Genomic DNA, 27,243 nt, shown 5'->3' on the forward strand with positions numbered 1-27,243 from the left:
ACCGAAGAAGAAGAAGAAGAAGCAGCTATCAGTATTTGATAAGACACAGCAGTCCTCCGTTTATTTACCTAGCTAGCTACTGTCCGTGAATACTTCAAAATGTCATATTAGATTATCTTCATTGAGCTTTTGACTGAAACAGAAGTGTGTGCGTTCACAACGATACTGAAATTCTAGCCACGGAAAATTTGCTAACACGCTAGCTAGTGTCAACAAACTGCAAGTGACTAGCGGGTTCAAGTGACCCTGCCCAAAAGCGCGATGCTGGTAACCGTTTTCTGCGCGCCGAATGACCGCTCGGAAATCACATTTGCTCTTGATGTGTCTCCAGAGCTTGAACTTAGAGATTTTGTTGCTCTGTGTGAACTAGAATCAGGAATCCCTGCTGGGGAAATTCAGGTGAACCACTAGCTAAAACATGCTAACTAGTTGGCTTAGCATAAACGTGTTAGCAGCTAACGTTACATCTAGATTTTTTTTTTATATCAGCCAGTTAGCTAATTCAACATTTTAATTATCCAGACAGACTTGACAGTAGTAGCTAGCTAGAAATAATAAATTAACGTAGCTAGTCAGAATTAACTGTATTATTCGTCTGGTCGCTAGCTAACGTTAGTTATTAGCTAACTTAGCTAGCCTATGATCATGTGTCAACAGTCTAAGAACACAACAACTTCTACTGACTCATATAACATTACCTGTCAAGCTGACCATTGGTTTGCTTGGCACCTTTTGATTAACCACCTAGCTAACCAATTAAGGTAGTCTGGCCATTATTTTTCGGCCAGTGTGGAAAGGGAATGTTTATTTTGCGTCATTCCCCCCCCTCCCCTCCCCTCCCCTCCCCCCCCTCCCCTTCCCTTCCCCCCCCTCCCCTTCCCCCCCCCTCCCCTCCCCCCCCCCTTCCCTTTCCCCCTTCCCTTCCCTCTCTTCAGATCACATATGCAGAGCAGCCTCTGAAAGACCTGACCCGTGCTTTAGGGACCTATGGACTTAAGGATGGAGATGTGGTGGTGCTTAGACAGGCAGACAGAAGGCCACCACCAGCACAATCAGCCTTCCCAGGTAAGGTCAACGCTGTTGGGCGAGACAGAACAGGTGTGAAAACGATCCCTGCCCTGTTACAAGGTCTGAATTATGGGAGGAGTCCGGCTGCTCTAGTGAGAGTTTGGTGTGCCGGAGTGTTTAACAGATCTATTAACCCTGCACTTAAGTTTTCACTATTTTGGTTATTTATTGGTCCTCAGTAATGGCTCACTATTTTATTATCTCAGCCCAGTTGTCAACCTGGCATCATCTCACTGAACCTGGAACCCACTGTCCTGCTGACACTCTTCTACCCTCCCTGTTTCTTCTCTCTACTCCAGGTATGCCACGTATTGACTTCAGTTCCATCACAGTCCCCGGCACCTCTTCTGGTTCCAGTCAACGGTTCACCCGTAGACAGCAGCAACAGGCCTCAACCTCACAGCAGCAGCGCTCTCCACCCCCTGCTGCACCCCCATCCCTACCGGGCTCCGCCTCCTCTCCTCAGGGTCTGGATGACCCTGCCTTACTGCAGCAGATGCTCTTGGCCAATCCACACGAGCTGTCCCTGCTCAAGGAGCGCAATCCGCCATTGGCTGAGGCCTTGTTGAGTGGAGATCTGGGTGAGTGGAAGTGGGGATAGGGGATAGCATCAAACCTTCTCTTTCGGTGTTTAATATCTTGTCATTATAAAGGCTCTGGTTAGATATCAATGCGACTAATGGGCCTTAAAGGGATACGCCAGGATTTAGGAAATGAAGCCTTTTGTCTACTTCCCCAGAGTCAGATGAACTTGTGGATACCATTTTTATGTCTCTGCATGCAGTTTGAAGGAAGTTGATAACTAGCATTAGCGCAATGACTGGAAGTCTATGGTTACTGCTAGCATGCTAGTAGATACCATAGACATCCAGTCATTGCACTAACACTAATTAGCATTGGCTGGCAAAACTACCTCTAAATTCCTTCATACTGGATGCAGAGACATACAAATGCTATCAATGAGTTCATCTGACTCTGGGGAAGTAGATAAAGGGCTTCATTGCCAAAATCCCAAAGTATCCCTTTAAGTGTTCAACTAGGATCTCTAACCATGTTTCTGACTGCCTCCCGTAGAGCGTTTCACCAAAGTGCTGTTGGAGCAGCAGCAGGATCGGGCTCGCAGAGAGCAGGAGAGGATCCGGCTTCTGACTGCCGACCCATTTGACATGGAGGCCCAGGCCAAGATAGAGGAGGACATCAGGTACCCACACACTCACACAGCCAAGAGGGGAAAGGGAGACGGCATCAGTCAGGGTCTCTTCTGGAAACAACGTGCTAGTTTACGTATTGACTTATGCCCTCTGTCTGAACTATTTGAGAAATGTAGGTATTCATGTACATGTTGCTTTCCTTACATAATCACACACAATTTGTACTTCAGGCAGCACAACGTAGAGGAGAATATGACCATTGCAATGGAGGAGGCCCCAGAGAGCTTTGGCCAGGTGGTTATGCTCTACATCAACTGTATAGTCAACGGGTACCATGTGAAAGCTTTTGTTGACTCAGGTAATGAATGCTATTATTTTCTTCCTCAGTGCAAAGCAAAGGCTTCTTTGACTAGGGCAATAGGGAGACAATTCAGTTAAGGGTTTGTCTTTTGTTTTGTGGTGTCTAGTATAGTTTGCCTTGGCTAGTTTTGACAGCTTTGTTCTCATGATGATATTCTAGCTATATCCACTACTATTCAGTCTTCCATATTTTACAATTGTCTGTATTTTGCCGCCCAGCTGTAAACCTTCTTGGCTCCTCCCTCCTGTTTCCCATTCTTTCATCCACATGCTCATATTCTCTCTACACCACCTCTGACATCTCTTGATAAAAAATAAAAAAAATATTTCCCTCCAACTTGCTTGCCCACACTCCATACATGTGCCCCATCTGTTTTTGCCTGCCCTTCCCTACTTCTCCTCTCCTGCCCCCCTTCCTATGAAATTAGCAGATAGAATTGAAGTCTATCAAATAACATTACCTGCATCATTTCTAATCCCCCTTTTTATATATTTATATGCCCATACCATAACCCCACCGCCACCATGGGGCACTCTGTTCACTACGTTGACATCAGCAAACCGCTCCCCCACATAATGCCATACACGCAGTCTACCATCTGCCCGGTACAGTTGAACCGGGATTCATCCATGAAGAGCACACTTCTCCAGCTTGCCAGTGGCCCATTTGCCCACTGAAGTCGGTTACGACGCCGACCTGCAGTCAGGTCAAGACCCTGGTGAGGACGACGAGCATGCAGATGAGCTTTCCCGAGACTGTTTTTGACAGTTTGTGCAGAAATTCTTCGATTGTGCAAACCCTTCAGTTTCATCAGCTGTCCGGGTGGCTGGTCTTACAATATCCCGCTGGTGAAGAAGCCAGATGTTGAGGTGCAGGACTGGCATGGTTACACATGGTCTGCGGTTGTAAGGCCGGTTGGACGTGTACTGCCAATTGTACGCTCCCTCAAAACTTGAGACGTCTGTAGCATTGTGTTGTGTGACACAACTGCACATTTTAGTGGCCTTTTATTGTCCCCAGCACAAGGTGCACCTCTGTAATGATCATGCTGTTTAATCAGCTTCTTCATATGCCACACCTGTCAGGTGGATTGATTATCTTGGCAAAGGGGAAATGCTCACTAACAGGGATGTAAACAAATTTGTGCACAAAGTTTTAGAGTAAATGTTTTTGTGCGTACGGAACATTTCTGGGATCTTTTATTTCAGCTCATGAAACTTTACATGTTGCATTTATATTTTTGTTCAGTGTGCATATACACTGAGTGTACAAAACATTAAGAACACCTTCCAAATATTGAGTTGCACCCCCTCCCCCCTATTTGCCCTCAAAACACCCTAAATTCGTCAGGGCATGGATTCTACAAGGTGTCGAAAACATTCCATAGGGATGCTGGCCCATGTTGACTCCAATGCTTCCCACAGTTGTGTCAAGTTGCCTGGGAGTCCTTTGGGTGGTGGACCATTCTTGATACACACAGGAAACTGTTGAGCGTGAAAAACCCAGCAGCGTTGCAGTTCTTGACACAAACCGATGTGCCTGGAACCTGCTACCATACGCTTTTCAAAGGCACTTAAATATTTTGTCTTGCCCATTCACCCTCTGAATGGCACACATACACAAACCATGTCTCAAGGGTTAAAATCCTTCTTTAACCTGTCTCCTCCCCTTCGTTTACACTGATTGAAGTGAATTTAACAGGTTACATCAATAAGGGATCATAGCTTTCACCTGGTCAGGCTTTGTAATTGAAAGAGCCGGTGTTCTCAATGTTTTGTACACTCAGTGTGTACAGTGCATTCGGAAAGTATTCAGACCCCTTGACTTTTTTCCACATTTTGTTACATTACAGCCTTATTCTTAAATTGATTAAATTGTTTTTTTTCCCTCATCAATCTACACACAGTACCCCATAATGACGAAGCAAAAACAGGTTTTTAGAAATTTGTGAAAATTGATATAATAAAAAAAATGGACATTGCATTTACATAAGTATTCAGACTCAGTACTTTGTTGAAGCACCTTAGGCAGTGATTACAGCCTCGAGTCTTCTTGGGTATGACGCTACAAGCTTGGCACACCTGTATTTGGGGAGTTTCTCTTATTCTTCTCTGCAGATCCTCTCAAGCTCTGTCAGGTTGGATGGGGAGCGTCGCTGCACAGCTATTTTCAGGTCTCTCCAAAGATGTTGGATCGGGTTCAAGTCCAGACTTTTCTCTGCGTTTGATAGCGGTCGCTGTCCGTGGTTCTGAAATATCATTGTGCTGTTGAATTGGTGCCTTTTCCTAGAAAATGTTGCTATGTGCATAATAGCAAAGTTAGCCAGCATATTGTTGTTGAGAACAATGCGGTGGAGGCAGCAGCGGAGTTGGGAGACGAGAAAACAGCCCTTGCCTTAATTGTCTACGAAAAGTGAGGAGAGGTGAAACCCCAACTTAATTAGGTCTCTAATCAATAGCCTAACTGTTAAATGTGCCTGGCTTTATAAATCATCCATATATACAGTGGCTTGCGAAAGTATTCACCCCCCCCCCCCATTGGCATTTTTCCTATTTTATTGCCTTACAACCTGGAATTAAAATTGATTTTTGGGGGGTTTGTATCATTTGATTTACACAACATGCCTACCACTTTGAAGATGCATGTCTCTATAAGCTTGGCACATCTAGCCACTGGGATTTTTGCCCATTCTTCAAGGCAAAACTGCTCCAGCTCCTTCAAGTTGGATGGGTTCCGCTGGTGTAGAGCAATCTTTGTCATACCACAGATTCTCAATTGGATTGAGGTCTGGGCTTTGACTAGGCCATTCCAATACATTTAAATGTTTCCCCTTAAACCACTCGAGTGTTCCTTTAGCAGTATGCTTAGGGTCATTGTCCTGCTGGAAGGTGAACCTCCGTCCCAGTCTCAAATCTCTGGAAGACTGAAACATGTTTCCCTCAAGAATTTCCCTGTATTTAGCGCCATCCATTGCAGCTCCTTCAGGGTTATCTTTTGTCTCTTTGTTGCCTCTGATTAATGCCCTCCTTGCCTGGTCCATGAGTTTTGGTGGGCGGCCCTCTCTTGGCAGGTTTGTTGTGGTGCCATATTATTTCCATTTTTTAATAATGGATTTAATGGTGCTCTGTGGGATGTTCAAAGTTTCTGATATTTTTTTATAACCTAACCCTGATCTGTACTTCTCCACAACTTTGTCCCTGACCTGTTTGGAGAGCTCCTTGGTCTTCATGGTGCCGCTTGCTTGGTGCCTCTGGGGCCTTTCAGAACAGGTGTATATATACTGAGATCATGTGACAGATCATGTGACACTTAGATTGCACACAAGTGGACTTTATTTAACTAATTATGTGACTTCTGAAGGTAATTGGTTGCACCAGATCTTATTTAGGGGCTTCATAGCAGAGGGGGTGAATACATATGCACACACCCCTTTTCCGTAATTTATTTGTTAACATTTTTGGAAACAAGTTATTTTTTTCATTTCACTTCACCAATTTGGACAATTATGTGTATGTCCATTACATGAAATCCAAATAAAAATCAATTTAAATGACAGGTTGTAATGCAACAAAATAGGAAAAACGCCAAGGGGGATGAATACTTTTGCAAGCCACTGTATCTTAAAAAATAAGACAGATCCCGAGTGTTTAATAGCCTACTGATTCCGTGAGCACCAAGCCTCACGCAGCCACATGATTTCACTACGTTTTTTGTCTTTGCTATGCTGTAATAAAGGCTTTAAACTTGTTTTTCGTTAGAACAGCTTCTCTGGGATTACCTATAATTTTAGTGTTTACTAATTATAAATTATATTTATAATAACAACCCTCCTTTTTCTTGATCTTCTTCTTATTTGTATTATTATGATCATCATTATAATAATAAGTAATGTCGTTATCATTAGTAGGCTTAGTATAGCAGCCTTGTATAACCACCAACGAGCTCTAGGCCTAAGAGCGCATCCTGGTTAGTCTTAATACCATAACATACTTAGGCCTATATTTCAATACTTGTACAGCAGGGGGGTGGGCAACCTTTTGGCTCAAGGGCCACATTGAGTTTTTGAAACCAAGTGAAGGGCCACATACTATATGCGTGACAACATGTGAGGCCTTTATTCATTTTCACATTGACACGCAACTACTAGTGCACTGTAGGTGTACATATGCTTGCAGAACAATTCTTCTACCCTTGTACCATCTCTACCCTTGTTTTTTTGTGAACACATTTTTCACAAAATTGATATAATTTATAACATCACAGACACAGTCAAACGCACACAGAGATCCTGCATCTCTACCCTTGTAAAGTACAATCAAACTTAGTCACAATATGCACATTTTAAAATATATATATTATATGACTGGAGATATGCAAAATATAACCGCAGATGTGAAGAAAAAAAAAAACTATTCTAAAATTTGAGTTAAACATATGGTAAGAGCATCCATTTCATTTGGAATGGTCTGTTTTTGAAAGCATATTAAGGAACAATTCTCATCTCCATTGTGAGCCATATTTACAGTTATCCAATCACCTCAGCCCAAATCTGACTGATTAGTTATTACCTGTATCCATGTTCATTGCTGGATAATTCTCACTGCATAACCATCACCATGAGAAAGCATAATCCTTGCCTACCCCAGTCACGGTTATTCAAGTCTTAATGTGAACAATGGGTCTGGTCACCTCTCTTGGCAAGGGCATCAAAGTCTGGTGTCATCTTTGATGTAGAGATTCTCAGAACAGCTAACAAGTGGTCATTTGTTAAATTTGACCTGTGACGGGATTTGTTGTAATTCATGACTGTGAACGTTTGTTCACACACGCGGACCTGAATAAAACAAGCATCCTTTGGGCGTGCTTTTTAATGTTTGGAAACGTTGTTTCATTCAGTGTGCCATAGCACTGGTCTATTGTTGCTGTTTTGTACTTCTCCTTCAAAGCACTGTCACATTGGATGTCGATGAGCTCCAATTGTGTGTCTGGTGGTGCTTTCTCACTGTCGAAAGACAGGGGGCATGATACAAGCTCCAGCTCAGTCTCAATCTTGGTGAAGTCTGAGAAGCGGTGGGAAAACTCAGCATGCAGGTTGATCAAAGTGCTACTGTATGTCTCAGTGCGGCACTGCGATGTGGGCTCGTTCAGTGCGGCCAGTGTCGGAAAATGCTCATTTATCTGGAGAACAACATAAGTTTGGCCTTGAATGTGTTCACGTTGGAATACAGTTCATGCACAAAAACACAATTTCCCTGCAATTTCACATGTAGATCGTTCAGATGCCCCAATATGTCCACACTGAAAGAAAAGTCGCCCAGCCAGTCTGTCTTTCAACTCTGAGAAGTCGTCAGCTTTACCAACCGTATCAAGGAATGTACCCATCTCCCCTCTCAGTTCCCACACACAGCAAAATACTTTTCCCAGCGCACATTTGAATGGTACAACAAGGCCTGGTGCTCTGCCTCTGTGTCATTGAGCAGCTGAATGAACTGATGATGGTTAAGCCCCCTTGCCTGTATAAAGTTGAGAAGTTTTACAACCACTTTGACAACATTTTCCAGCTTTAGCACACTTTTAGCATGTTTGCTTGAAAAATTACGATTGAGATTATATTCCTTAAAAACGTCAACAGTTTCTTGGCATATCAGCCTTATGTCCAATGTTGGTAAAAAAGTATTTTGCTGTCCATTCTTCTTTAAACACACGACATTCAGTGTCCACTTTTCTCATTTTCACATTTTCACGTCAAAAGTCATCAAGCATTGAAGTGGCTATGATGACTGAGCGCATTTTGAATCTGACTGTAGGCCCAAATACAGAGCGCGCTGCCAGGCTACAGCGCCATCTATTGGAGGTTGTTTGTATGTCATGGAATGAGTAATTCTAGGCCAAAAATCATAACTCAAATATAATAATATATTTAATACATTAAAAAAATGTCTCGCAGGCCGGATTGAAGTGCCCGGCGGGCCGTACATTGCCCCCCCCCTGTACAGGCTACTGTATCTATCAATCATTCATTTGTTCATGAAATCACACAGCATATGAGTCATTCATGATTTTAAAATGCAATCAAGCATTTTAGTTTTGACAAAATAAAGCGACCCTTGAAAAATTAGCATAAACAATAAATCAACCGTTCCATTTTGGGAATTGCATTCACGCATGCATACGACTGTTTTTAGTCTTTGCAAAACAACAACAACATTACAACAGACTCTGGTACGCTTATAATGTAGTGTTTAAAGTGTCCCAAACAGTCACAATTATATTGTAATCTAACAGCACCTGTTTGGCACATGTAATAGGCAGCACTAGCTCCTCACCTTATTTTTCTTGACCTCTAGTATTTTCCACAACTAGTCAAATTTATTCCACACATCTGATTCCTGAGCAACCACTCTTGGACCGGACTCCAAAAGTGAGCCACTGAAGTACCAAAAGAGATGATCTATTGATTCTGTTTCTTTGTGGCAGTCTGTACAGGGCTGACTGTTCAATGCCCCATATATTGAGCATTCTTTTTGTGGCGAGAATTTTATATAATAGTTTAAATTGAAAAGAACAGATTGATGTGTCAATTGTTTTTTTATTTTGTATATCAGTTCATAAACCCCATGCCAAGCATGGTATTGGGACATAAACAATCTGTTCCCAACTATCTTAAATTTAATGCGGCATAGTTGTCAAACCTCTCGACCTTAAGTGAAACTGATACATTTTACGATTCGTACTAGTCATTCGTACTAGTCATTTTAAGCCATGCATAGTTTTTCATTGGAGGCAGACAAACCAATTAATTTATTTCTCTTTTGAGCATTTGCCTATTTCATTTTTGTGGCAGAGCTGCGACGAGTTGGTTATACTTTTATATTGAGCATACATCTCCATACACATTTGTTAATTGCTTGTGTGACAATTTTACCATCCTTATTTACAGTGTAATTTTTAAACATGATACCGTCCTTTATACATTTTTCCCCAAATATATTGGTATTTCCTCTATCAGTACATTGGAGTTTAGTCGTGTTATTTGCTGTAATATTTGTTCTGCCTCTTCTGGAGGATGAAATTGGAGTTGAATACTTTAAACAGGGATCCATTTTCAATTCACCGGAAATGGTTGGTTTTAATCTGTATAATGGCAAAAAGCCCCCCTTTTGAACATTGGATGTGCCTCTCTTAAGCCTTGTTTTGTTTTTCAAATCCGGTTTGGGATACTGACTGTCCAAACAGCAAGTTACAAGTGACCAAATCGGATTTGTGTGTGTTCAGACAGCAGTCATTTGGTGACATCTACTCTCGTTGTCATAGTAATGACGGCTGTGTGCACAGTGGTGTAGGCTGATTGGTGGTGGTGCTCGTGCTTCCTATATCTCAGAAGTTATGTAACAAGCAACGGTGACAACAATGCCTGCCATGAATGTTTTCCAGTTGCTTTGAATGTAATAATCATAGTGCAAGAACACATTTAAAGCCTCAAAGGATAAGATGATCCAACTTTCAAAACTAGTCCTTTTTGGCTAACCATAGCAGTCAACTAGGTAGCTGTTTAGCTTTCTAGCACATTCACTCATTTGTTTGTAAACAATTAACAAGCTAGTTAGCTGCCACAGTAGCAAGCAAGCAACAAGATATGCCAAATAAGTCTAAAAACAACTTGAGGGCAAATAAATCAGATTTGACCGTTCAGACAAGTCGAATGGCCAGGAATCAGATTTGTATCTGATTTCAAACCACCTACAAAGGGGGTTTGAAATGTGGCTTGAAATATCGGATTCCATGTGCTTTTTGGCTGTTCAGACTGCAGGAAAAAGAAACATATGCAAAAAAAAAAGGATTTTGAGTCACCTAAAACTGCCAATGTGAACAAGGCTTTAGTAGCCTGCTGGAAAACCAGTTTAGATATAATTTTGGTATAATGGAGGCTTTAAGAGGGAGGTTTAATGCCTTAATATTTATGTTTTAACCCTCCAAACTCATGTTCATTATATAAATATTCCTGTTTAACTTTTAACTGGTTTGCCATTGCAAATAAAAGTCGGTAGAGCTCTTCCTTTTATTTGTTCTCACCCCTCTCTCTCCCGTTGCCTGCTCCCGCTCATCCAGGGGCCCAGATGACCATCATGAGTCAGGCGTGTGCCAAGCGCTGTAACATAATGCGTCTGGTGGACCGACGGTGGGCCGGCATCGCCAAGGGAGTGGGCACCCAGAAGATCATTGGCAGAGTCCACTTGGGTGGGTATAAGTCATGTCTCAGAGATTACCTTTCCTAAGGATGCACGACATGGCAGTGTTTTCCACAAGCACATGGAGTAGCCAGCCAAATATAAAAAGTTTCCAGACAGGCCCCCCCGGGGTTACGAAAGTTTTGGTGCCCTCTGGTACATTCTAATGCTAGATTGTATTTTCAACCAGCAACTATCAGGAAAGAACACTGATCAAATTTTTTCACACTTTTCCAATGTTAGTTTCACCAGCTGTTTTACGATATGAAATAGCTTAAACACTGTAAAAACTTAATTTTGACTGCACTGGGCCTTTAAAGAATCCTGTAAGAGTCTGCTGACTTCCACAGGCTTCAAGCTTCCTTTTAAGAGGTACACTATATATACAAAAGTATGTGGACACCCCTTCAAATTTGTAGATTCGGCAATTTTAGCCACACCTGTTGCTGACAGGTGTATAAAATTGAGTACACAGCCATGCGATCTCCATAGACAAACATTTGCAGTAGAATGGCCTTATTGAAGAGCTTAGTGACTTTCAACGTGGCACTGTCATAGGATGCCACCTTCCCAACAAGTCAGTTCGTCAAATTTCTGCCCTACTAGAGCTGCCCTGGTCAACTGTAAGTGCTGTTATTGTGAATTGGAAACGTCTAGGAGCAACAATGACTCAGCCGCGAAGCCGCTGTAGCGCGTAAAATCGACTGGCCTCAGTTGCAACACTCCCTATCGAGTTCCAAACGGCCTCTGGAAGCAACGTCAGCACAAGAACTGTTCGTCGGGAGTTTCATGAAATGGGTTTCCATGGCCGAGCAGCCACACACAAGCCTGAGATCACCATGCGCAATGCCAAGCGTCGGCTGGAGTGGTGTAAAGCTCGCCGCCATTGGACTCTGGAGCAGTGGAAACACGTTCTCTGGAGTGATGAATCACGCTTCACCATCTGGCAGTCCGACGGACGAATCTGGGTTTGGCGGATGCCAGGAGAACGCCTCCTGCCCGACTGCATAGTGCCAACTGTAAAGTTTGGTGGAGGATGAATAATGGTCTGGGCTGATTTTCATAGTTCGGGCTAGACCCCTTAGTTCCAGTGAAGGGAAATCTTTACGCTACAGCATACAATGACATTCTAGACGATTCTGTGCTTCCAGCTTTGTGGCAACAGTTTGGGGAAGGCCCTTTCCTGTTTCCGCATGGCAATGCCCCCATGCACAAAGCGAGGTCCATACAGTAATGGTTTGTCAACATTGGTGTGGAAGAACTTGACTGGCCTGCACAGAGCCCTACCTCAACCCCATCAAACAACTTTGGGATGAATTAGAACGCCAACTACAAGCCAGGCCTAATTGCCCAACATCAGTACCCGACCTCACTAATGCTCTTGTGGCTGAATGGAAGTAAGTTCCCGCAGCAATGTTCCAACATCTAGTGGAAAGCCTTCCCAGAAGAGTGGAGGCTGTTATAGCAGCAAAGGGGGGACCAACCCCATATTAATGCCCATGATTGTGGAATGAGGTGTTCGACGAGCAGGTGTCCACATACTTTTGGTCATGTCGTGTATTTCTTCAGCTATCTGCAATACAGGTATGATTGAAGAATTAAGCAGGTGTTAAACATGGGCTTTGCTACACAGAAAGCAGCAGTTGACTACTCCATTGTCAACACTTTGATTAAATCAGTAAACCTTTATCAATATCTTTGAAAATACCATATACAGTGCTGTGAACAAGTATTTGCCCCCTTTCTGATTTTCTCTATTTCTGCATATTTTTTTATACTGAATTATCAGATCTTCAACCAAAACCTAATATTAGATAAAGGGAACCTGAGTTCATGCTTGAAAACCCTCAAATGTCACTGAGTTAAAGCAGTTCTGCATGCACGACTTGGCCAAAATTCCTCCACAGCGATGTGAGAGACTGATCAACAAGGACAGGAAGCATTTGGTTGCAGTCATTGCAGCTAAATGTGGCACAACCAATTTTTTATTTTTTTTATTTAACCTTTATTTAACCAGGTAAGCCAGTTGAGAACAAGTTCTCGTTTACAACTGCGACCTGGCCAAGATAAAGCAAAGTAGTGCGATAAAAACAACAACACAGAGTTACATATGGGGTAAAAAAACAAAGTCAAAAAATACAACAGAAAATATATATACAGTGTGTGCAAATGTAGCAAGTTATGGAGGTAAGGCAATAAATATGCTATAGTGCAAAATAATTACAATTAGTATTAACACTGGAATACTAGATGTGCAAGAGATTATGTGCAAATAGAGATACTGGGGTGCAAAAGAGCAAAATAAATAACAATATAGGGATGAGGTAGTTGGGTGGGCTAATTTCAGATGGGCTGTGTACAGGTGCAGTGATCGGTAAGGTGCTCTGACAACTGATGCTTAAAGTTAGTGAGGGAGATAAGTCTCCAGCTTCAGAGATTTTTGCAATTCGTTCCAGTCATTGGCAGCAGAGAACTGGAAGGAATGGCGGCCAAAGGAGGTGTTGGCTTTGGGGATGACCAGTGAGATATACCTGCTGGAGCGCAGACTACGGGTGGGTCCTGCTATGGTGACCAATGAGCTAAGATAAGGCGGGGATTTGCCTAGCAGTGATTTATAGATGGCCTGGAGCCAGTGGGTTTGACGACGAACATGTAGTAAGGACCAGCCAACAAGAGCGTACAGGTCACAGTGGTGGGTAGTGTATGGGGCTTTGGAGACAAAACGGATGGCACTGTGATAGACTACATCCAATTTGCTGAATAGAGTGTTGGAGGCTATTTTGTAAATAATATAATATATAATATAATATGCCATTTAGCAGACGCTTTTATCCAAAGCGACTTACAGTCATGCGTGCATACATTTTTTTTTTTTTTTGTGTATGGGTGGTCCCGGGGATCGAACCCACTACCTTGGCGTTACAAGCGCCGTGCTCTACCAGCTGAGCTACCGAAGTCAAGGATCGGTAGGATAGTCAGTTTTACGAGGGAATGTTTGGCAGCATGAGTGAAGGAGGCTTTGTTGCGAAATAGGAAGCCGATTCTAGATTTAACTTTGGATTGGAGATTCTTAATGTGAGTCTGGAAGGAGAGTTTACAGTCTAACCAGACACCTAGGTATTTGTAGTTGTCCACATACTCTAGGTCAGACCCGTCGAGAGTAGTGATTCTAGTCAGGTGGGCGGGTGCCAGCAGCGTTCGATTGAAGAGCATGCATTTAGTTTTACTAGTGTTTAAGAGCAGTTGGAGGCTACTGAAGGAGTGTTGTATGGCATTGAAGCTCGTTTGGAGGTTTGTTAACACAGTGTCCAATGAAGGGACAGATGTATACAAAATGGTGTCGTCTGCGTAGAGGTGGATCTGAGAGTCACCAGCAGCAAGAGCGACATCATTGATATACACGGAGAAAAGAGTCGGCCCAAGAATTGAACCCTGTGGCACCCCCATAGAAACTGCCATAGGTCCAGACAACAGGCCCTCCGATTTGACACATTGAACTCTATCTGAGAAGTAGTTGGTGAACCAGGCGAGGCAGTCATTTGAGAAACCAAGGCTATTTAGTCTGCCAATAAGAATGCAGTGGTTGACAGAGTCGAAAGCCTTGGCCAGGTCGATGAAGACGGCTGCACAGTACTGTCTATTATCGATCGCGGTTATAATATTGTTTAGGACCTTGAGCGTGGCTGAAGTGCACCCATGACCAGCTCGGAAACCGGATTGCATAGCGGAGAAGGTACGGTGGGATTCGAAATGGTCGGTGATCTGTTTGTTAACTTGGCTTTCAAATACTTTCGAAAGGCAGGGCAGGATGGATATAGGTGTGTAACAGTTTGGATCTAGAGTGTCACCCCCTTTGAAGAGGGGGATGACCGCGGCAGCTTTCCAATCTCTGGGGATCTCAGACGTTACGAAAGAGAGGTTGAACAGGCTAGTAATAGGGGTTGCGACAATTTCGGCGGCTAGTTTTAGAAAGAAATGGTCCAGATTGTCTAGCCCAGCTGATATGTAGGGGTCCAGATTTTGCAGCTCTTTCAGAACATCAGCTGTCTGAATTTGTGTGAAGGAGAAGCGGGGGGGGGGGGGCATGGGCAAGTTGCAGCGGAGGGTGCAGAGTTGGTGGCCGGGGTAGTGGTAGCCAGGTGGAAAGCATGGCCAGCCGTAGCAAAATGCTTGTTGAAATTCTCGATTATTGTAGATTTATCGGTGGTGATAGTTTTTCCTAGCCTCAGTGCAGTGGGCAGCTGGGAGGAAGTGCTCTTATTCTCCATGGACTTTACAGTGTCCCAAAACTTTTTGGAGTTAGTGCTACAGGATGCACATTACTTTTAAAGAACAACCAGGCATCCTCTACTGACGGAATGAGATCTATATCCATCCAGGATACCTGGGCCAGGTCAATTAGGAAGGCCTGCTCGCTAAAGTGTTTTAGGGAGCGTTTGACAGTGATGAGGGGTGGTCGTTTGACCGCAGACCCGTTACGGACGCAGGCAATAAGGCAGTGATCGCTGAGATCCTGGTTGAAGACAGCGGAGGTGTATTTAGAGGGTAAGTTAGTCAGGATGATATCTATGAGGGTACCCATGTTTACGGATTTAGGGTTGTACCTGGTAGGTTCGTTGATAATTTGTGTGAGATTGAGGGCATCTAGTTTGGATTGTAGGATGGCCGGGGTGTTAAGCATATCCCAATTTAGGTCACCAAGCAGTACGAACTCTGAGGATAAATGGGGGGCAATCAATTCACATATGGTGTCCAGGGTACAGCTGGGGGCTGAGGGGGGTCTGTAGCAAGCGGCAACAGTGAGAGACTTATTTCTGGAAAGTTTTTTAGAAGTAGAAGCTCAAACTGTTTGGGCACAGACCTGGATAGTATGATAGAGCTCTGCAGGCTATCTCTACAGTAGATTGCAACTCCACCCCCTTTGGCAGTTCTATCTAGACGGAAAATGTTATAGTTGGGGATGGAAATTTCAGAATTTTTGGTGGCCTTCCTAAGCCAGGTTGGCGGAGTGTGCTAACGCAGTGAATAACTCAAACTTAGGAAGTAGACTTCTGATATTTACATGCAAGAAACCAAGGCTTTTGCGATTACAGAAGTCAACAAATGATAGCGCCTGGGGAGTAGGAGTGATACTGAGGGCTGCAGGGCCTGGGTTAGCCTCTACATCACCAGAGGAACAGAGGAGGACTAGAATAAGGATACGGTTAAAGGCTTTAAGAACTGGTCTTCTAGTGCGTTGGGTACATAGAATAAAGGGGGCAGATTTCCGGGCGTTGTAGAAAAGATTCAGGGCATTATGTACAGACAAGGATATGGAAGGATATGAGTAAAGTGGAGGTAAACCTAAGCGTTGGGTAACAATGAAAGAGATGGCATCACTGGAGGCACCAATTGAGTCGGTTTCCGCGTGTATGGGGGGTGGGACAAAGGAGCTATCTAAGGCAGGTTTAGCTGGGCTGGGGGATCTACAGTGAAATAGTACAATTAGAAATAACCGAAACAACAATAAGCTAACCATATTGACATGGGAGAGAGGCATAAAGCAATCACAGGTGTAATTTGAGAGAGCTAAGACAACAGCTGGTAATGACGACACAGTTTGGGCTGAGGCTAAACATAAACAGTATCCGGTACCGTAAAAAGGAACAGTCCAGCAGGCATCAGCTGTATAGCTGAGTTATCATAAGGTCCGGTGAACAGCAATAGGATAGTTCGGAGGTAGTTCGGGGGCTGCTAAAGCACTAGCGAGCAAGAGGCCACGGCTAGCGTGTGCTAGCGGGCCGGGGCTAGCAGATGGAATCTTCGTGGTCGACGTCGTAACGGGAAGCCTGTTGTAACCACATCAGACGATTTCGTCGGCAGACCAGTCGTGTAGGATCGGCGGGGCTCCGTGTCAACACTAGGTGGTCCCGTCCGGTTGACAGAGAGGTAGATAGCCGGGAGATGGGCCTAGCTCAGGATGATTAGCCAAACCACAACGTCCATTTTGTTGCAGCTAGCTGGTAGCAATGAATCCGGAGTTAAAGGTCCAGTGATTCAGTGATTCCGGCAGAAAAACTGATATGTTCTGGGTCGATAACGCGCTGTGCAGACAGTGCAGACTGGCCAAATAATAGTCCAGGCTAGAGCTGGCTGGTAGGTGGTGCAGGCCACAGACAATGGTGAAAAACCGCTAACGGTAGCTGATAGCAAGTAGCTAGTTTGCTGGCTACTCCCGTCCGGTAGACCGAGAGGTAGATAGCCGGGATATGGGCCTGGCTCTAGGCTAGCTCGAGGCTAACTGGTGCTTGCATATTGAGTGTAAGGGGGCAATTACTTTTTCACACAGGGGAATTGGGTGTTGCATAATTAAATAAGTATCAATTTTTTGTTATTTGTAAACTCAGGTTCCCTTTATCTAATATTAGGTTATGGTTGAAGATCTGATAACATTAAGTATCAAAAATATGCAAAAATAAAGAAAATCAGAAAGAGGGCAAATACTTTTTCATGGCACTGTAAGTATCATTAGCTTTTAAAACACTTCAATATGTTTTCTTTTATATTTTATTCCCCATCTTCATCAAATATTTTAATAATTTATCTGCAGATAATTACCAGTATGCAAATTAGGGAGACAAAAGAATGGCTCTCTTACAGATGAGATTCGGTTGGCTACTGATGAGTCACTCACTTTAAAGGGATACTTCATGATTTTGGCAATAACTAGCATTAGCACAATGACGAAGTCTATGGTAACTGCTAGCATGCTAGTAGATACCATAGACATCCAGTCATTGTGCTAACACTAGTTAGCATTGGCTCGCAAAATTACAGCTAACTTCCTTCATACTGGAGGCAGAGACATAAAAATGGTATCTGTGAGTTCATCTGACTCTGGTGAAGTAGATAAAGGGCTTCATTGCCAAAATCCCAAAATATCCCTTTATAGGCACTGTCTGGCAAGTCCTGATACAAACAAGATCTTTAAGTAACTTGTCACGATGTGATACCATGGACATATAACTACGTTGTATGGTTTATGAATTGCAAGGATATATGAGATCAGTCAGTTCGACACCTTCTATAAACTAGTCAAGCTTTCTGTTCGTCAATTAAAGCACAGTAAATAGCCTATGCTCCACCACAATTGGCTGCATATGAAACACGCCAGGGTCCAACATTTAAAAAAATCTCACTGGCCAAAAATCTACTGGGCCGAACAGAATTTATACTGGCCCGTACATGGAGTAGTTCTTAAATGCATTAGGGTCATGCAGGGCCTATCGATTGGCATGCTTTCTCTCTATATCCAGCTATTGATTGTCTACATTTGGTTATTATTGTATTAAAAAGCTAATATAATTTAGCAATGCATGTCATTATTCATTAGAATTGCATTGTATTAATTGCATTCGTTTTTGTTTCTATAGTATGTTATTTTGAGAAGATGTGAAAATAGGATGCTGTCCCTTAAAGAAAAACGTTCCAAAAGAGAGATCGACATGGCTACAGTAGGCTAGCCAAGATGAATGCTAGGTGTCTTTTTGTAGCTTTCTTTTTGCAACAGTAGCCAGCAATTTGCTAATACAGTGAGGGGAAAAAAGTATTTGATCCCCTGCTGATTTTGTACGTTTGCCCACTCACAAAGAAATTATCAGTCTATAATTTTAATGGTAGGTTTATTTGAACAGTGAGAGACAGAATAACAACAAAATCCAGAAAAATGCATGTCAAAAATGTTATAAATTGATTTGCATTTTAATGAGGGAAATAAGTATTTGACCCCCTCTCAATCAGAAATATTTCTGGCTCCCAGGTGTCTTTTATACAGGTAACGAGCTGAGATTAGGAGCACACTCTTAAAGGGAGTGCTCCTAATCTCAGCTTGTTACCTGTATAAAAGACACCTGTCCACAGAAGCAATCAATCAATCAGATTCCAAACTCTCCACCATGGCCAAGACCAAAGAGCTCTCCAAGGATGTCAGGGACAAGATTGTAGACCTACACAAGGCTGGAATGGACTACAAGACCATTGCCAAGCAGCTTGGTGAGAAGGTGACAACAGTTGGTGCGATTATTCGCAAATGGAAGAAACACAAAAGAACTGTCAATATCCTTTGGCCTGGGGCTCCATGCAAGATCTCACCTCGGAGTTGCAATGATCATGAGAACGGTGAGGAATCAGCCCAGAACTACACGGGAGGATCTTGTCAATGATCTCAAGGCAGCTGGGACCATAGTCACCAAGAAAACAATTGGCAATACACTACGCCGTGAAGGACTGAAATCCTGCAGCGCCCGCAAGGTCCCCGTGCTCAAGAAAGCACATATACAGGCCCGTCTGGAGTTTGCCAATGAACATCTGAATGATTCAGAGGAGAACTGGGTGAAAGTGTTATGGTCAGATGAGACCAAAATCGAGCTCTTTGCCATCAACTCAACTCGCCGTGTTTGGAGGAGAAGGAATGCTGCCTATGACCCCAAGAACACCATCCCCACCGTCAAACATGGAGGTGGAAACATTATGCTTTGGGGGTGTTTTTCTGCTAAGGGGACAGGACAACTTCACCCCATCAAAGGGACGATGGACGGGGCCATGTACCGTCAAATCTTGGGTGAGAACCTCCTTCCCTCAGCCAGGGCATTGAAAATGGGTCGTGGATGGGTATTCCAGCATGACAATGACCCAAAACCCACGGCCAAAGCAACAAAGGAGTGGCTCAAGAAGAAGCACATTAAGGTCCTGGAGTGGTTTAGCCAGTCTCCAGACCTTAATCCCATAGAAAATCTGTGGAGGGAGCTGAATGTTCAAGTTGCCAAACGTCAGTCTCGAAACCTTAATGACTTGGAGAAGATCTGCAAAGAGGAGTGGGACAAAATCCCTCCTGAGATGTGTGCAAACCTGGTGGCCAACTACAAGAAACGTCTGACCTCTGTGATTGCCAACAAGGTTTTTGCCAACAAGTACTAAGTCATGTTTTGCAGAGGGGTCAAATACTTATTTCCCTCATTAAAATGCAAATCAATTTATAAAATTTTTGACATGAGTTTTTCTGGATTTTTTTGGTTGTTATTCTGTCTCTCACTGTTCTAATAAACCTACCATCAAAATTATAGACTGATCATGTCTTTGTCAGTGGGCAAACGTACAAACTCAGCAGGGGATCAAATACTTTTTTCCCTCACTGTATGTTCACTATTGAAGGTTTACTTTTGTAAATCACTTTCCCTAAAATGAATAAGCTCAGCTAGTAGATTGATGGGTGATTCTTTTTGCTCTGGACAGCTCACGTGTGCGGTGTGAAGGCATCAACTCATGTACTGCTCGCGTACTCGGAAGTTGACTTGCGGGAGTGTGGTGGTGCTTGAATGAACGGCCAATTGTATTGCTCAAATACAAATAGCATGACATTTACACGTGTAGTCTTCAATGGTTTTCAATGGTAGACAGCGACAGAGCAGGTAAATGCTGAACTGGAATGCAAAAATGCGCTGATAGGTTACTGGTTCTATTGGACCAGTGACTGACAAGATCCAAAGGTCCAACACGTGTTTTTACTGGCCCTGGACCAGTGACTGACGAGATCCACTGGTCCAACACGTGTTTTTACTGGCCCTGGACCAGTGACTGACAAGATCCACTGGTCCAACACAGGTTTTTACTGGCCCTGGGCCAGCAGGCCATCGAAAGAAAATACATGAATGTGCCTGAAAACAATATGCTAAGTGGATTTCGACTCATCGTTACCACATTATATGGGATGTGCAAATTCATACTCTCTCTCTCAGTGTAAAGAAATTTGACTGCAACCACAACACGCACACCCACGTACCGAGAGGCGGGACAGACAGCAGACTGTCAAACCAGCAGTGTTTCCCTGTCATCGCTCACTTTGTGACTGACAAGCACCGGTCCTATCAATAGATCGATAGAAGATGCATATCATTCATTCTAGTGGGAGAGGGCTTGGCAGACTTTTTCTGACTAGCTAATTTATATGTAGCCTAGTTAATTTAAGTGGAAAAAGTACCCGGCTGAAAATGAGTCTAATCAACTGTATAGCCGACAGCCTGCGCTAGTGGAAAAAACTGAACATGGTGTTCCTCTACACAAGTCAAGTGGGTGCTGAGATGTTTTCCTTGTTTTATCCAATCTGTCGAAAGAAAATATATTCAAACCTCAAGCAAATGTTGATGGTAGCATCTGTATCTGATAATGGCTAAAGGTGAGAGGTGTGTGTGTGTTTCCCTACCCAGCTCAGGTCCAGATAGAAGGGGACTTCCTGCCTTGCTCCTTTTCTATCCTGGAGGACCAACCTATGGACATGCTGCTTGGACTGGACATGCTCAAGAGACATCAGGTCAGATCCCTCCAAATCCATGAACACTACCACATATACAGTGCATTCGGAAAGTATTCACACCCCTCGACTTTTTCCACATTTTGTTACGTTACAGCCTTATTTTAAAATTGATTAAATACAAAAAAATCCTCATCAATCTATACACAATACCCCAGAATGACAAAGCGAAAACCGGTTTTTAGAAATGATTGCTAATTTATTTGGAAGATTTGGAAAGGCATAAAACCTGTCTATATAAAGGTCCCACAGTTGACAGTCCATGTCAGAGCAAAACCCAAGCCATGAGGTCGAAGGAATTGTCCGTAGAGCTCCAAGACAGGATTGTGTTGAGGCACAGATCTGGGGAAGGGTACCAAAACATTTCTGCAGCATTGAAGGTCCCTAAGAACACAGTGGCATCCATCATTCTTAAATGGAAGAAGTTTGGAACCACCAAGACGCTTCCTAGAGCTGGCCACCAGGCCAAACTACGCAATCGGGGGAGAAGGTCCTTGGTCAGGGAGGTGACCAAGAACCCGATGGTCACTGACAGAGCTCCAGATGTCCTCTGTGGAGATGGGAGAACCTTCCAGAAGGATAACCATCTCTGCAGCACTCCACCAATCAGGCCTTTATGGATGAGAGGTCAGACGGAAGCCACTCCTCAGTAAAAGGCACATGACAGCCCGCTTGGAGTTTGACAAAAGGCACCTAAAGGACTCTCAGACCATGAGAAACAAAATTCTCTGGTCTGATGAAACCAAGATTGAACTCTTTGGCCTGAATGCCAAGCATCACGTCTGGAGGAAACCTGGCACCATCCCTACGGTGAAGCATGGTGGTGGCAGCATCATGCTGTGAGGATGGTTTTCAGCGGCAGGGACTGGGAGACTAGTTAGGATTGAGGGAAAGATAAACAGAGCAAAGTGCAAAGAGATCCTTGATGAAAACCTGCTCCAGCGTGCTCAGACTGGGGCGGAAGTTCACCTTCCAACAGGACAATGACCCTAAGCACACAGCCAAGACAACGCAGGAGTGGCTTCGGGACAAGTCTCTGAATGTCCTTGAGTGGCCGAGTCAGAGCCCAGACTTGAACCCGATCAAACATCTCTGGAGATACCTGGAAATAGCTGTGCAGCGACGCTCCCCATCCAACCTGACAGAGCTTGAGAGGATCTGCAGAGAAGAATGGGAGAAACTCCCCAAATACAGGTGTGCCTAGCTTGTAGCGTCATATCCACGAAGACTTGAGGCTGTAATCGCTGCCGAAGGTGCTTTAACAAAGTACTGAGTAAAGGGTCTGAATGTAAATGTGATATTTCAGCTTATTATTTATTAATTTTTTGATTGAGGAAAAAAATATGATTTAATCAATTTTAGAATAAGGCTGTAACTTAACAAAATGTGGAAAAAAATCAAGGGGTCTGAATACTTCCCGAATGCACTGTAAATGACATCCAAACTAATCCCTGTGTGTAAACTACTGTTCTGTTTATATATCCTGCTACCTCAGTGTTCAATTGACCTGAAGAAGAACACGTTGCTGATCGGGACAACGGGCACTGAGACCTGCTTCCTGCCTGAGGCAGAGCTGCCAGAGTGTGCCCGGCTGGCATACGGGCCGGAGGGGCGTGAGGATGCCCAGCCAGACGAGATCGCAGACCGAGAGCTGGCGGAGGCACTTCAGAGATCTGTACAGGAGGGTGGTAAGGAACGCGGTCTGGGAGAGGGCTATAGTGATTCCTCAGCTCTCTGTCTGCACTCTCAAAAGTAGTGGACATTACTGCAGCAGAGACATGAGCCAGAAAGCACATTTGCATTTAGCTTCGTTACCCCTGAACCCTGTTTCTACAGTCATCTGCATTCTCAGCAGGGGTTGGAACCCACATTTTTTTTCAAATCGTTTCATTCTGAACAGAACCACCATTTTGTTTTTGTTACTTTCCAGTGTTCCAACCAGCAAAATAAAGGTACTGGTTTATATAGTTCCTTTCTGTTCCTTTTTTAATCTGTGAAATCAACAGTTTTTTTACATTTGGCTCATTAAATTACTTCACCAATCAGTGCGGATAGAGCAGGCAAGCTAGTTGTTTACATGCATGATGGACAGACAAGTGTTGCTTATGGCGAAAGGTGCAACATACATATTGCAGGTGGGGAGCGAGCAAGAGGGCTGAGGAGGAGGCTTGAAGGCATCTTGTTATGACATGCATTATCTGAATTAGGCCCACAGAATTATACCTAAGAGGAGCGGCTTCTATGGAGGAACTTTAAATGTCCTTTGATCTAACTAGCTAACAAGCTTGAGCTAGCTAGCTAACAAGCTTGTGTGTGCAGAGCGACACCAGAATTAAAAACATGTCTTACCTTTTTGTAGGTAATAAATTCATTGTGAAAAGTGATAACTAGGCCTATAGTATCCTTAACTAGCATTGAAAAAGTTAATCCATTCTTCTCTAGCTAATTAAAAATCTCTCTCCCTATCTTCTGAATCAAGCTTGTAACGTCAGTACAGTAGCCTATGCTTCAGATGGGCAGGTAGCCTAAACACACAGGCAAAGATTTCCAGCTTGCAGGCAGACGCTGGATACGTTTCTGAGTGACAGAGTGATGGCCTTGCATAGGCGCTTTGTTACGTTTTGTTGTGGGACTAGAAAAAAATGTCTGGAATGTAAAATAACGTTATTAACCGGTTCCCATGCTTTTAAAATAACGGTTCCGTTCCGGGACAGTATGGATCACTTTCCTTCCAGGTTCCGTTTCTGTTCCTTGAAATAAAAATCTGTTTCGGTTCTGTTCCCTGAACCGGTTCCAACCCCTGATTCTGTCACATACATGATCACTGCATGTAATCACCTCAGCCAATGAAAAATAAGCTTTATAAATCAGACCTAGGTATGAAATCAAAATCTGACCTGTGGTTGGATTTAGTCTAGTTGGTGTTAGTCTTTGTTTGGTTCTGTAAATGTATTTGGTTTAACAGTTCTTCTTTAAGTAAAAAAGACAATGAAATCCCTCTGCGGACCAATTTAGCTCATGGAGGAGGTTAGATGACAGGTCATGTGATCACTCTGTGACCTCTAGGGTCATAGGTCAAATAAAGTTATCTTGGCTGACACTGTTCACCACGATGTGAACAGTCTTGACAGCGTGGTGCATGCTTTGTGTGCGAGTGCTAACTCTCTGCGTCCCTTTGCATGATGTGTGGTGTGTGGCCTAACCCTGAGCAGGACAGCACTGATGCATTTGGGGAGACAGCTGGAGAGGGCCTTACCAACCAGGTATTGCAAACCTACAGAGAGAATCAATGCTAAATCCATCACCCATATTCTCTTCTTTATTTGGGGATTTTGTTGCAAAAGTTTATTTTGGGCTTATTGAAAAAACATAATAAATATTGGTACGATATTAGTAATACATCCTTTAATAAATAGTCAATAGTATTTACCATGTTTTTCAACTTATTTAAAAAAGCATAGGATGCAATCACTGATTAAAAGGGGTAGTTAGAGATTTTGGCAATCCCTGTAGACTTCCAGTCATTGCGCTAATGCTAACTTCCTTCCTACTGGACACAATGACATAAAAATGGTATCCACGAGTTTGTCTGACTATGGGGAAGTAGCCAAAATCTCAAATTATCCCTTTTAAGGTCTCTGCATTTCAATTTCATGTTTCATTTCAGAAGCTGGCATGGACAAACTATGCATGTTGTGTGCAAGAGTGTTTTGGTCCGTAGCAAGTTTCAATTGTTGTTCAACTACTGTTTATTCTAAAACTGATCTCTACCATCACACTGCAGGTGGACAAACTACCTCACCGGAATCCCCACTATTCCCAACACCCAGACCCCTGAACAACATGCCCCTGTCCTCCACCTCTACCACCGGCCACCCCCAGAGCCTTGCCCTGGACCGTTCTCAGTCTGCTCCAGCCTACATGCGCCAGGCCGGGGCCCCAACACCAGGGCAGAGCCAGAGCCAAACCCAGCCTGGTTTCCTGGGTTTCCCCATCCCTGGGCCCTCATCCCAGGCCCAGAACATAGCACCTACAGCCCAACAGTCTCCTCTCTCAGACCCAAGCCCTACCAACCCCACCCAGCCACTCCTACCCACCATCCCCACTCCCCCGGCTCAGGATCTGTCCACATGCGCCCCTCCTGCAGACAAGTCTGTGACTGGCACTCCCACCCTGGGAGGTTCAGACAGTCAGATCCCTCCAGAGATGGGGTATGGCTCTGAGAAGGCAGAGAATGGCTCCCTGTCCCCCCTCTCAATTCAGCCCATGGAGCAGGAGGAGGACATGTCAGTCACCACCACAGATCCCCGGACATGTCAGAGTACCCCGAGTCAGCAGAGTGGAGAGGGTGAAGGGGGTTCCCACCATCCCATCTCCAATCTCCCATCACTCACCCTGGAGCCCTGTCTTTCTGGATCCACATCTGCGGAGATGGAGTCTCACCCTGCCTCCTCCCAGAGCACTGCGCAATCAGAGCGGGACCAGCCAGAGGGGGAGCGCTGTCCCAACTCAGACCAGATCCCGTCTCTGGCCCAGGCTCTGCGGGAGCTCCATGAGCTGCTGGTGTCTAACAGCTGTGGCCTGTCCCCCCAGGACCGCAGTGCCAGCTGCTCCCCCTCACACAGACAGGATGCTGACGGACTGCACGACAACCACAACCCCACCGCAGAGCCCCAAACCCTGATACCTGAAAACACCAAACAACCATCCCCCTCTACTGCCATTATAGCTGGTGCAGAACCATGCGATGCCAAAGCCAACCATGCTGCTGCTGTGTCTGACGGAGGGCCTCCTCCTGACTGTGTCCTGCCAGGCACCTCTGGCCAGGAGCAGAGCCTGGAGACTAGGGACGGGGCAGAGGCTGAACCAGGAGAGGGACAGGGAGAACTAGAACCACAGTGTCCAGACAGCTCCTGGGGGGAAAGGAGGGCTGACAGGTATGGGCTAGATGCCAGTAAAAGCAGAGGGACTGTGTCTGAGGTCCAGGGTCCCTCCCCCTCTTCACTCCAAGCAGACCTGGAGTTCAGGGAGCCCCCTGAGGGGCAGCAGGGGAGGGGTGTGGCAGACGGGAGAGCCTCTGGCATTGACAACCCAGACACTCTCGGCCTCCAACCTGAGCCAACACAGCAGAGCCCCCTGTCCATGGCTGTGGGTTCACCTGAGGACAACTCTGGTGTTTCGCCCCGCACTTCACCTCCTCAGGCCCTGGGCAACCACCACCACCCCTCCTCCTCCACAGCCCCACTCTTCTCTGCTCCACATCCCGTTACTGAACAGTTTCCGGCTGAGCACATCCAGAGGATCCAGGCAGCTGGCTTCTCTGCCAGGGAGGCTGCAGAGGCACTGGAACAGGCCCAGGGTAGTGTGGAGCTGGCTCTGCTGGCACTACTGGCCCGCAAGATCACTGTGCCCACCTAGACACTCACAACATTACAATCATATGGGAGTCCCAGCCTCTTGTCAACATCGGTTTCATGCTTTTTGTCTCTTGGTTTCTCACAGACCATACAACAACTTATTTGTTCCTAGATTGAGTCGATATGATCTGAGTTGTGTTTGCATGCAGCAGTTGGTGCCTGTTTCATGGATTTTATAGATGGGATTTAGTAGATTGATTTCCTTCATTTCCCCCCCCTTTGTTTAACCCTGTATATACATATTTTATTCTAAACACAATTGAACTGCCCCATTAATGAGAAAATGTTGGTAAATGTTTACATTTGTATGTTGAATGGCATTTGTTTAAAGGGCCGAATATAACCTAAAATAGTATGTTTAAAATGTCAGATTTGTGAGGAGTATTATTGCTCTGCTAAACAATTTATTTGTTTTAAATTGATGTTTGATTTTAACTCAACTCAGATTATGCTGATAAAACCCACCAGACAGTCAAAAACATATTACACTGTGGAAATTACTGCATTTAAGAAGCATTGCTAACTGCTGATCTTTGTCTTTTTCTGCTGATGTTAGCATTTTGTAATACGACATTTTCTCAGTCATGTGATTATTGCCAATCTTGGGGAACTTGGGTGTTTTCATTTTTAGACAGCTTGCACAAGAAAATAAATGAAGCAGCACCACCCTTTA

General features: G+C 44.2%; 1 protein-coding gene across 2 annotated transcripts; it reads left to right on the forward strand.

Annotated features, from left to right (window-relative positions):
- LOC311133168 (protein DDI1 homolog 2-like) lies at positions 1 to 27,243 on the forward strand. Of its 2 annotated transcripts, XM_084166610.1 has the most exons (10): positions 1 to 399; positions 936 to 1,065; positions 1,368 to 1,649; positions 2,143 to 2,269; positions 2,450 to 2,577; positions 10,690 to 10,818; positions 21,050 to 21,153; positions 22,649 to 22,841; positions 24,366 to 24,416; positions 24,938 to 27,243. In XM_084166610.1, exons 1-9 carry the CDS (start codon positions 262 to 264, stop codon positions 24,374 to 24,376), a joined length of 1,242 nt encoding a protein of 413 aa, XP_084022736.1. In that variant the 5' UTR covers positions 1 to 261; the 3' UTR covers positions 24,377 to 24,416; positions 24,938 to 27,243. The 2 variants fall into 2 exon arrangements, with proteins under 2 accessions (XP_084022736.1, XP_084022735.1); XM_084166609.1 differs by lacking the exons at positions 1 to 399; positions 936 to 1,065; positions 1,368 to 1,649; ... (3 more) ...; positions 21,050 to 21,153; positions 22,649 to 22,841.

The sequence above is a fragment of the Coregonus lavaretus genome, assembly GCF_964263955.1.
Source record: "Coregonus lavaretus genome assembly, chromosome: 8".
NCBI lineage: Eukaryota > Metazoa > Chordata > Actinopteri > Salmoniformes > Salmonidae > Coregonus > Coregonus lavaretus.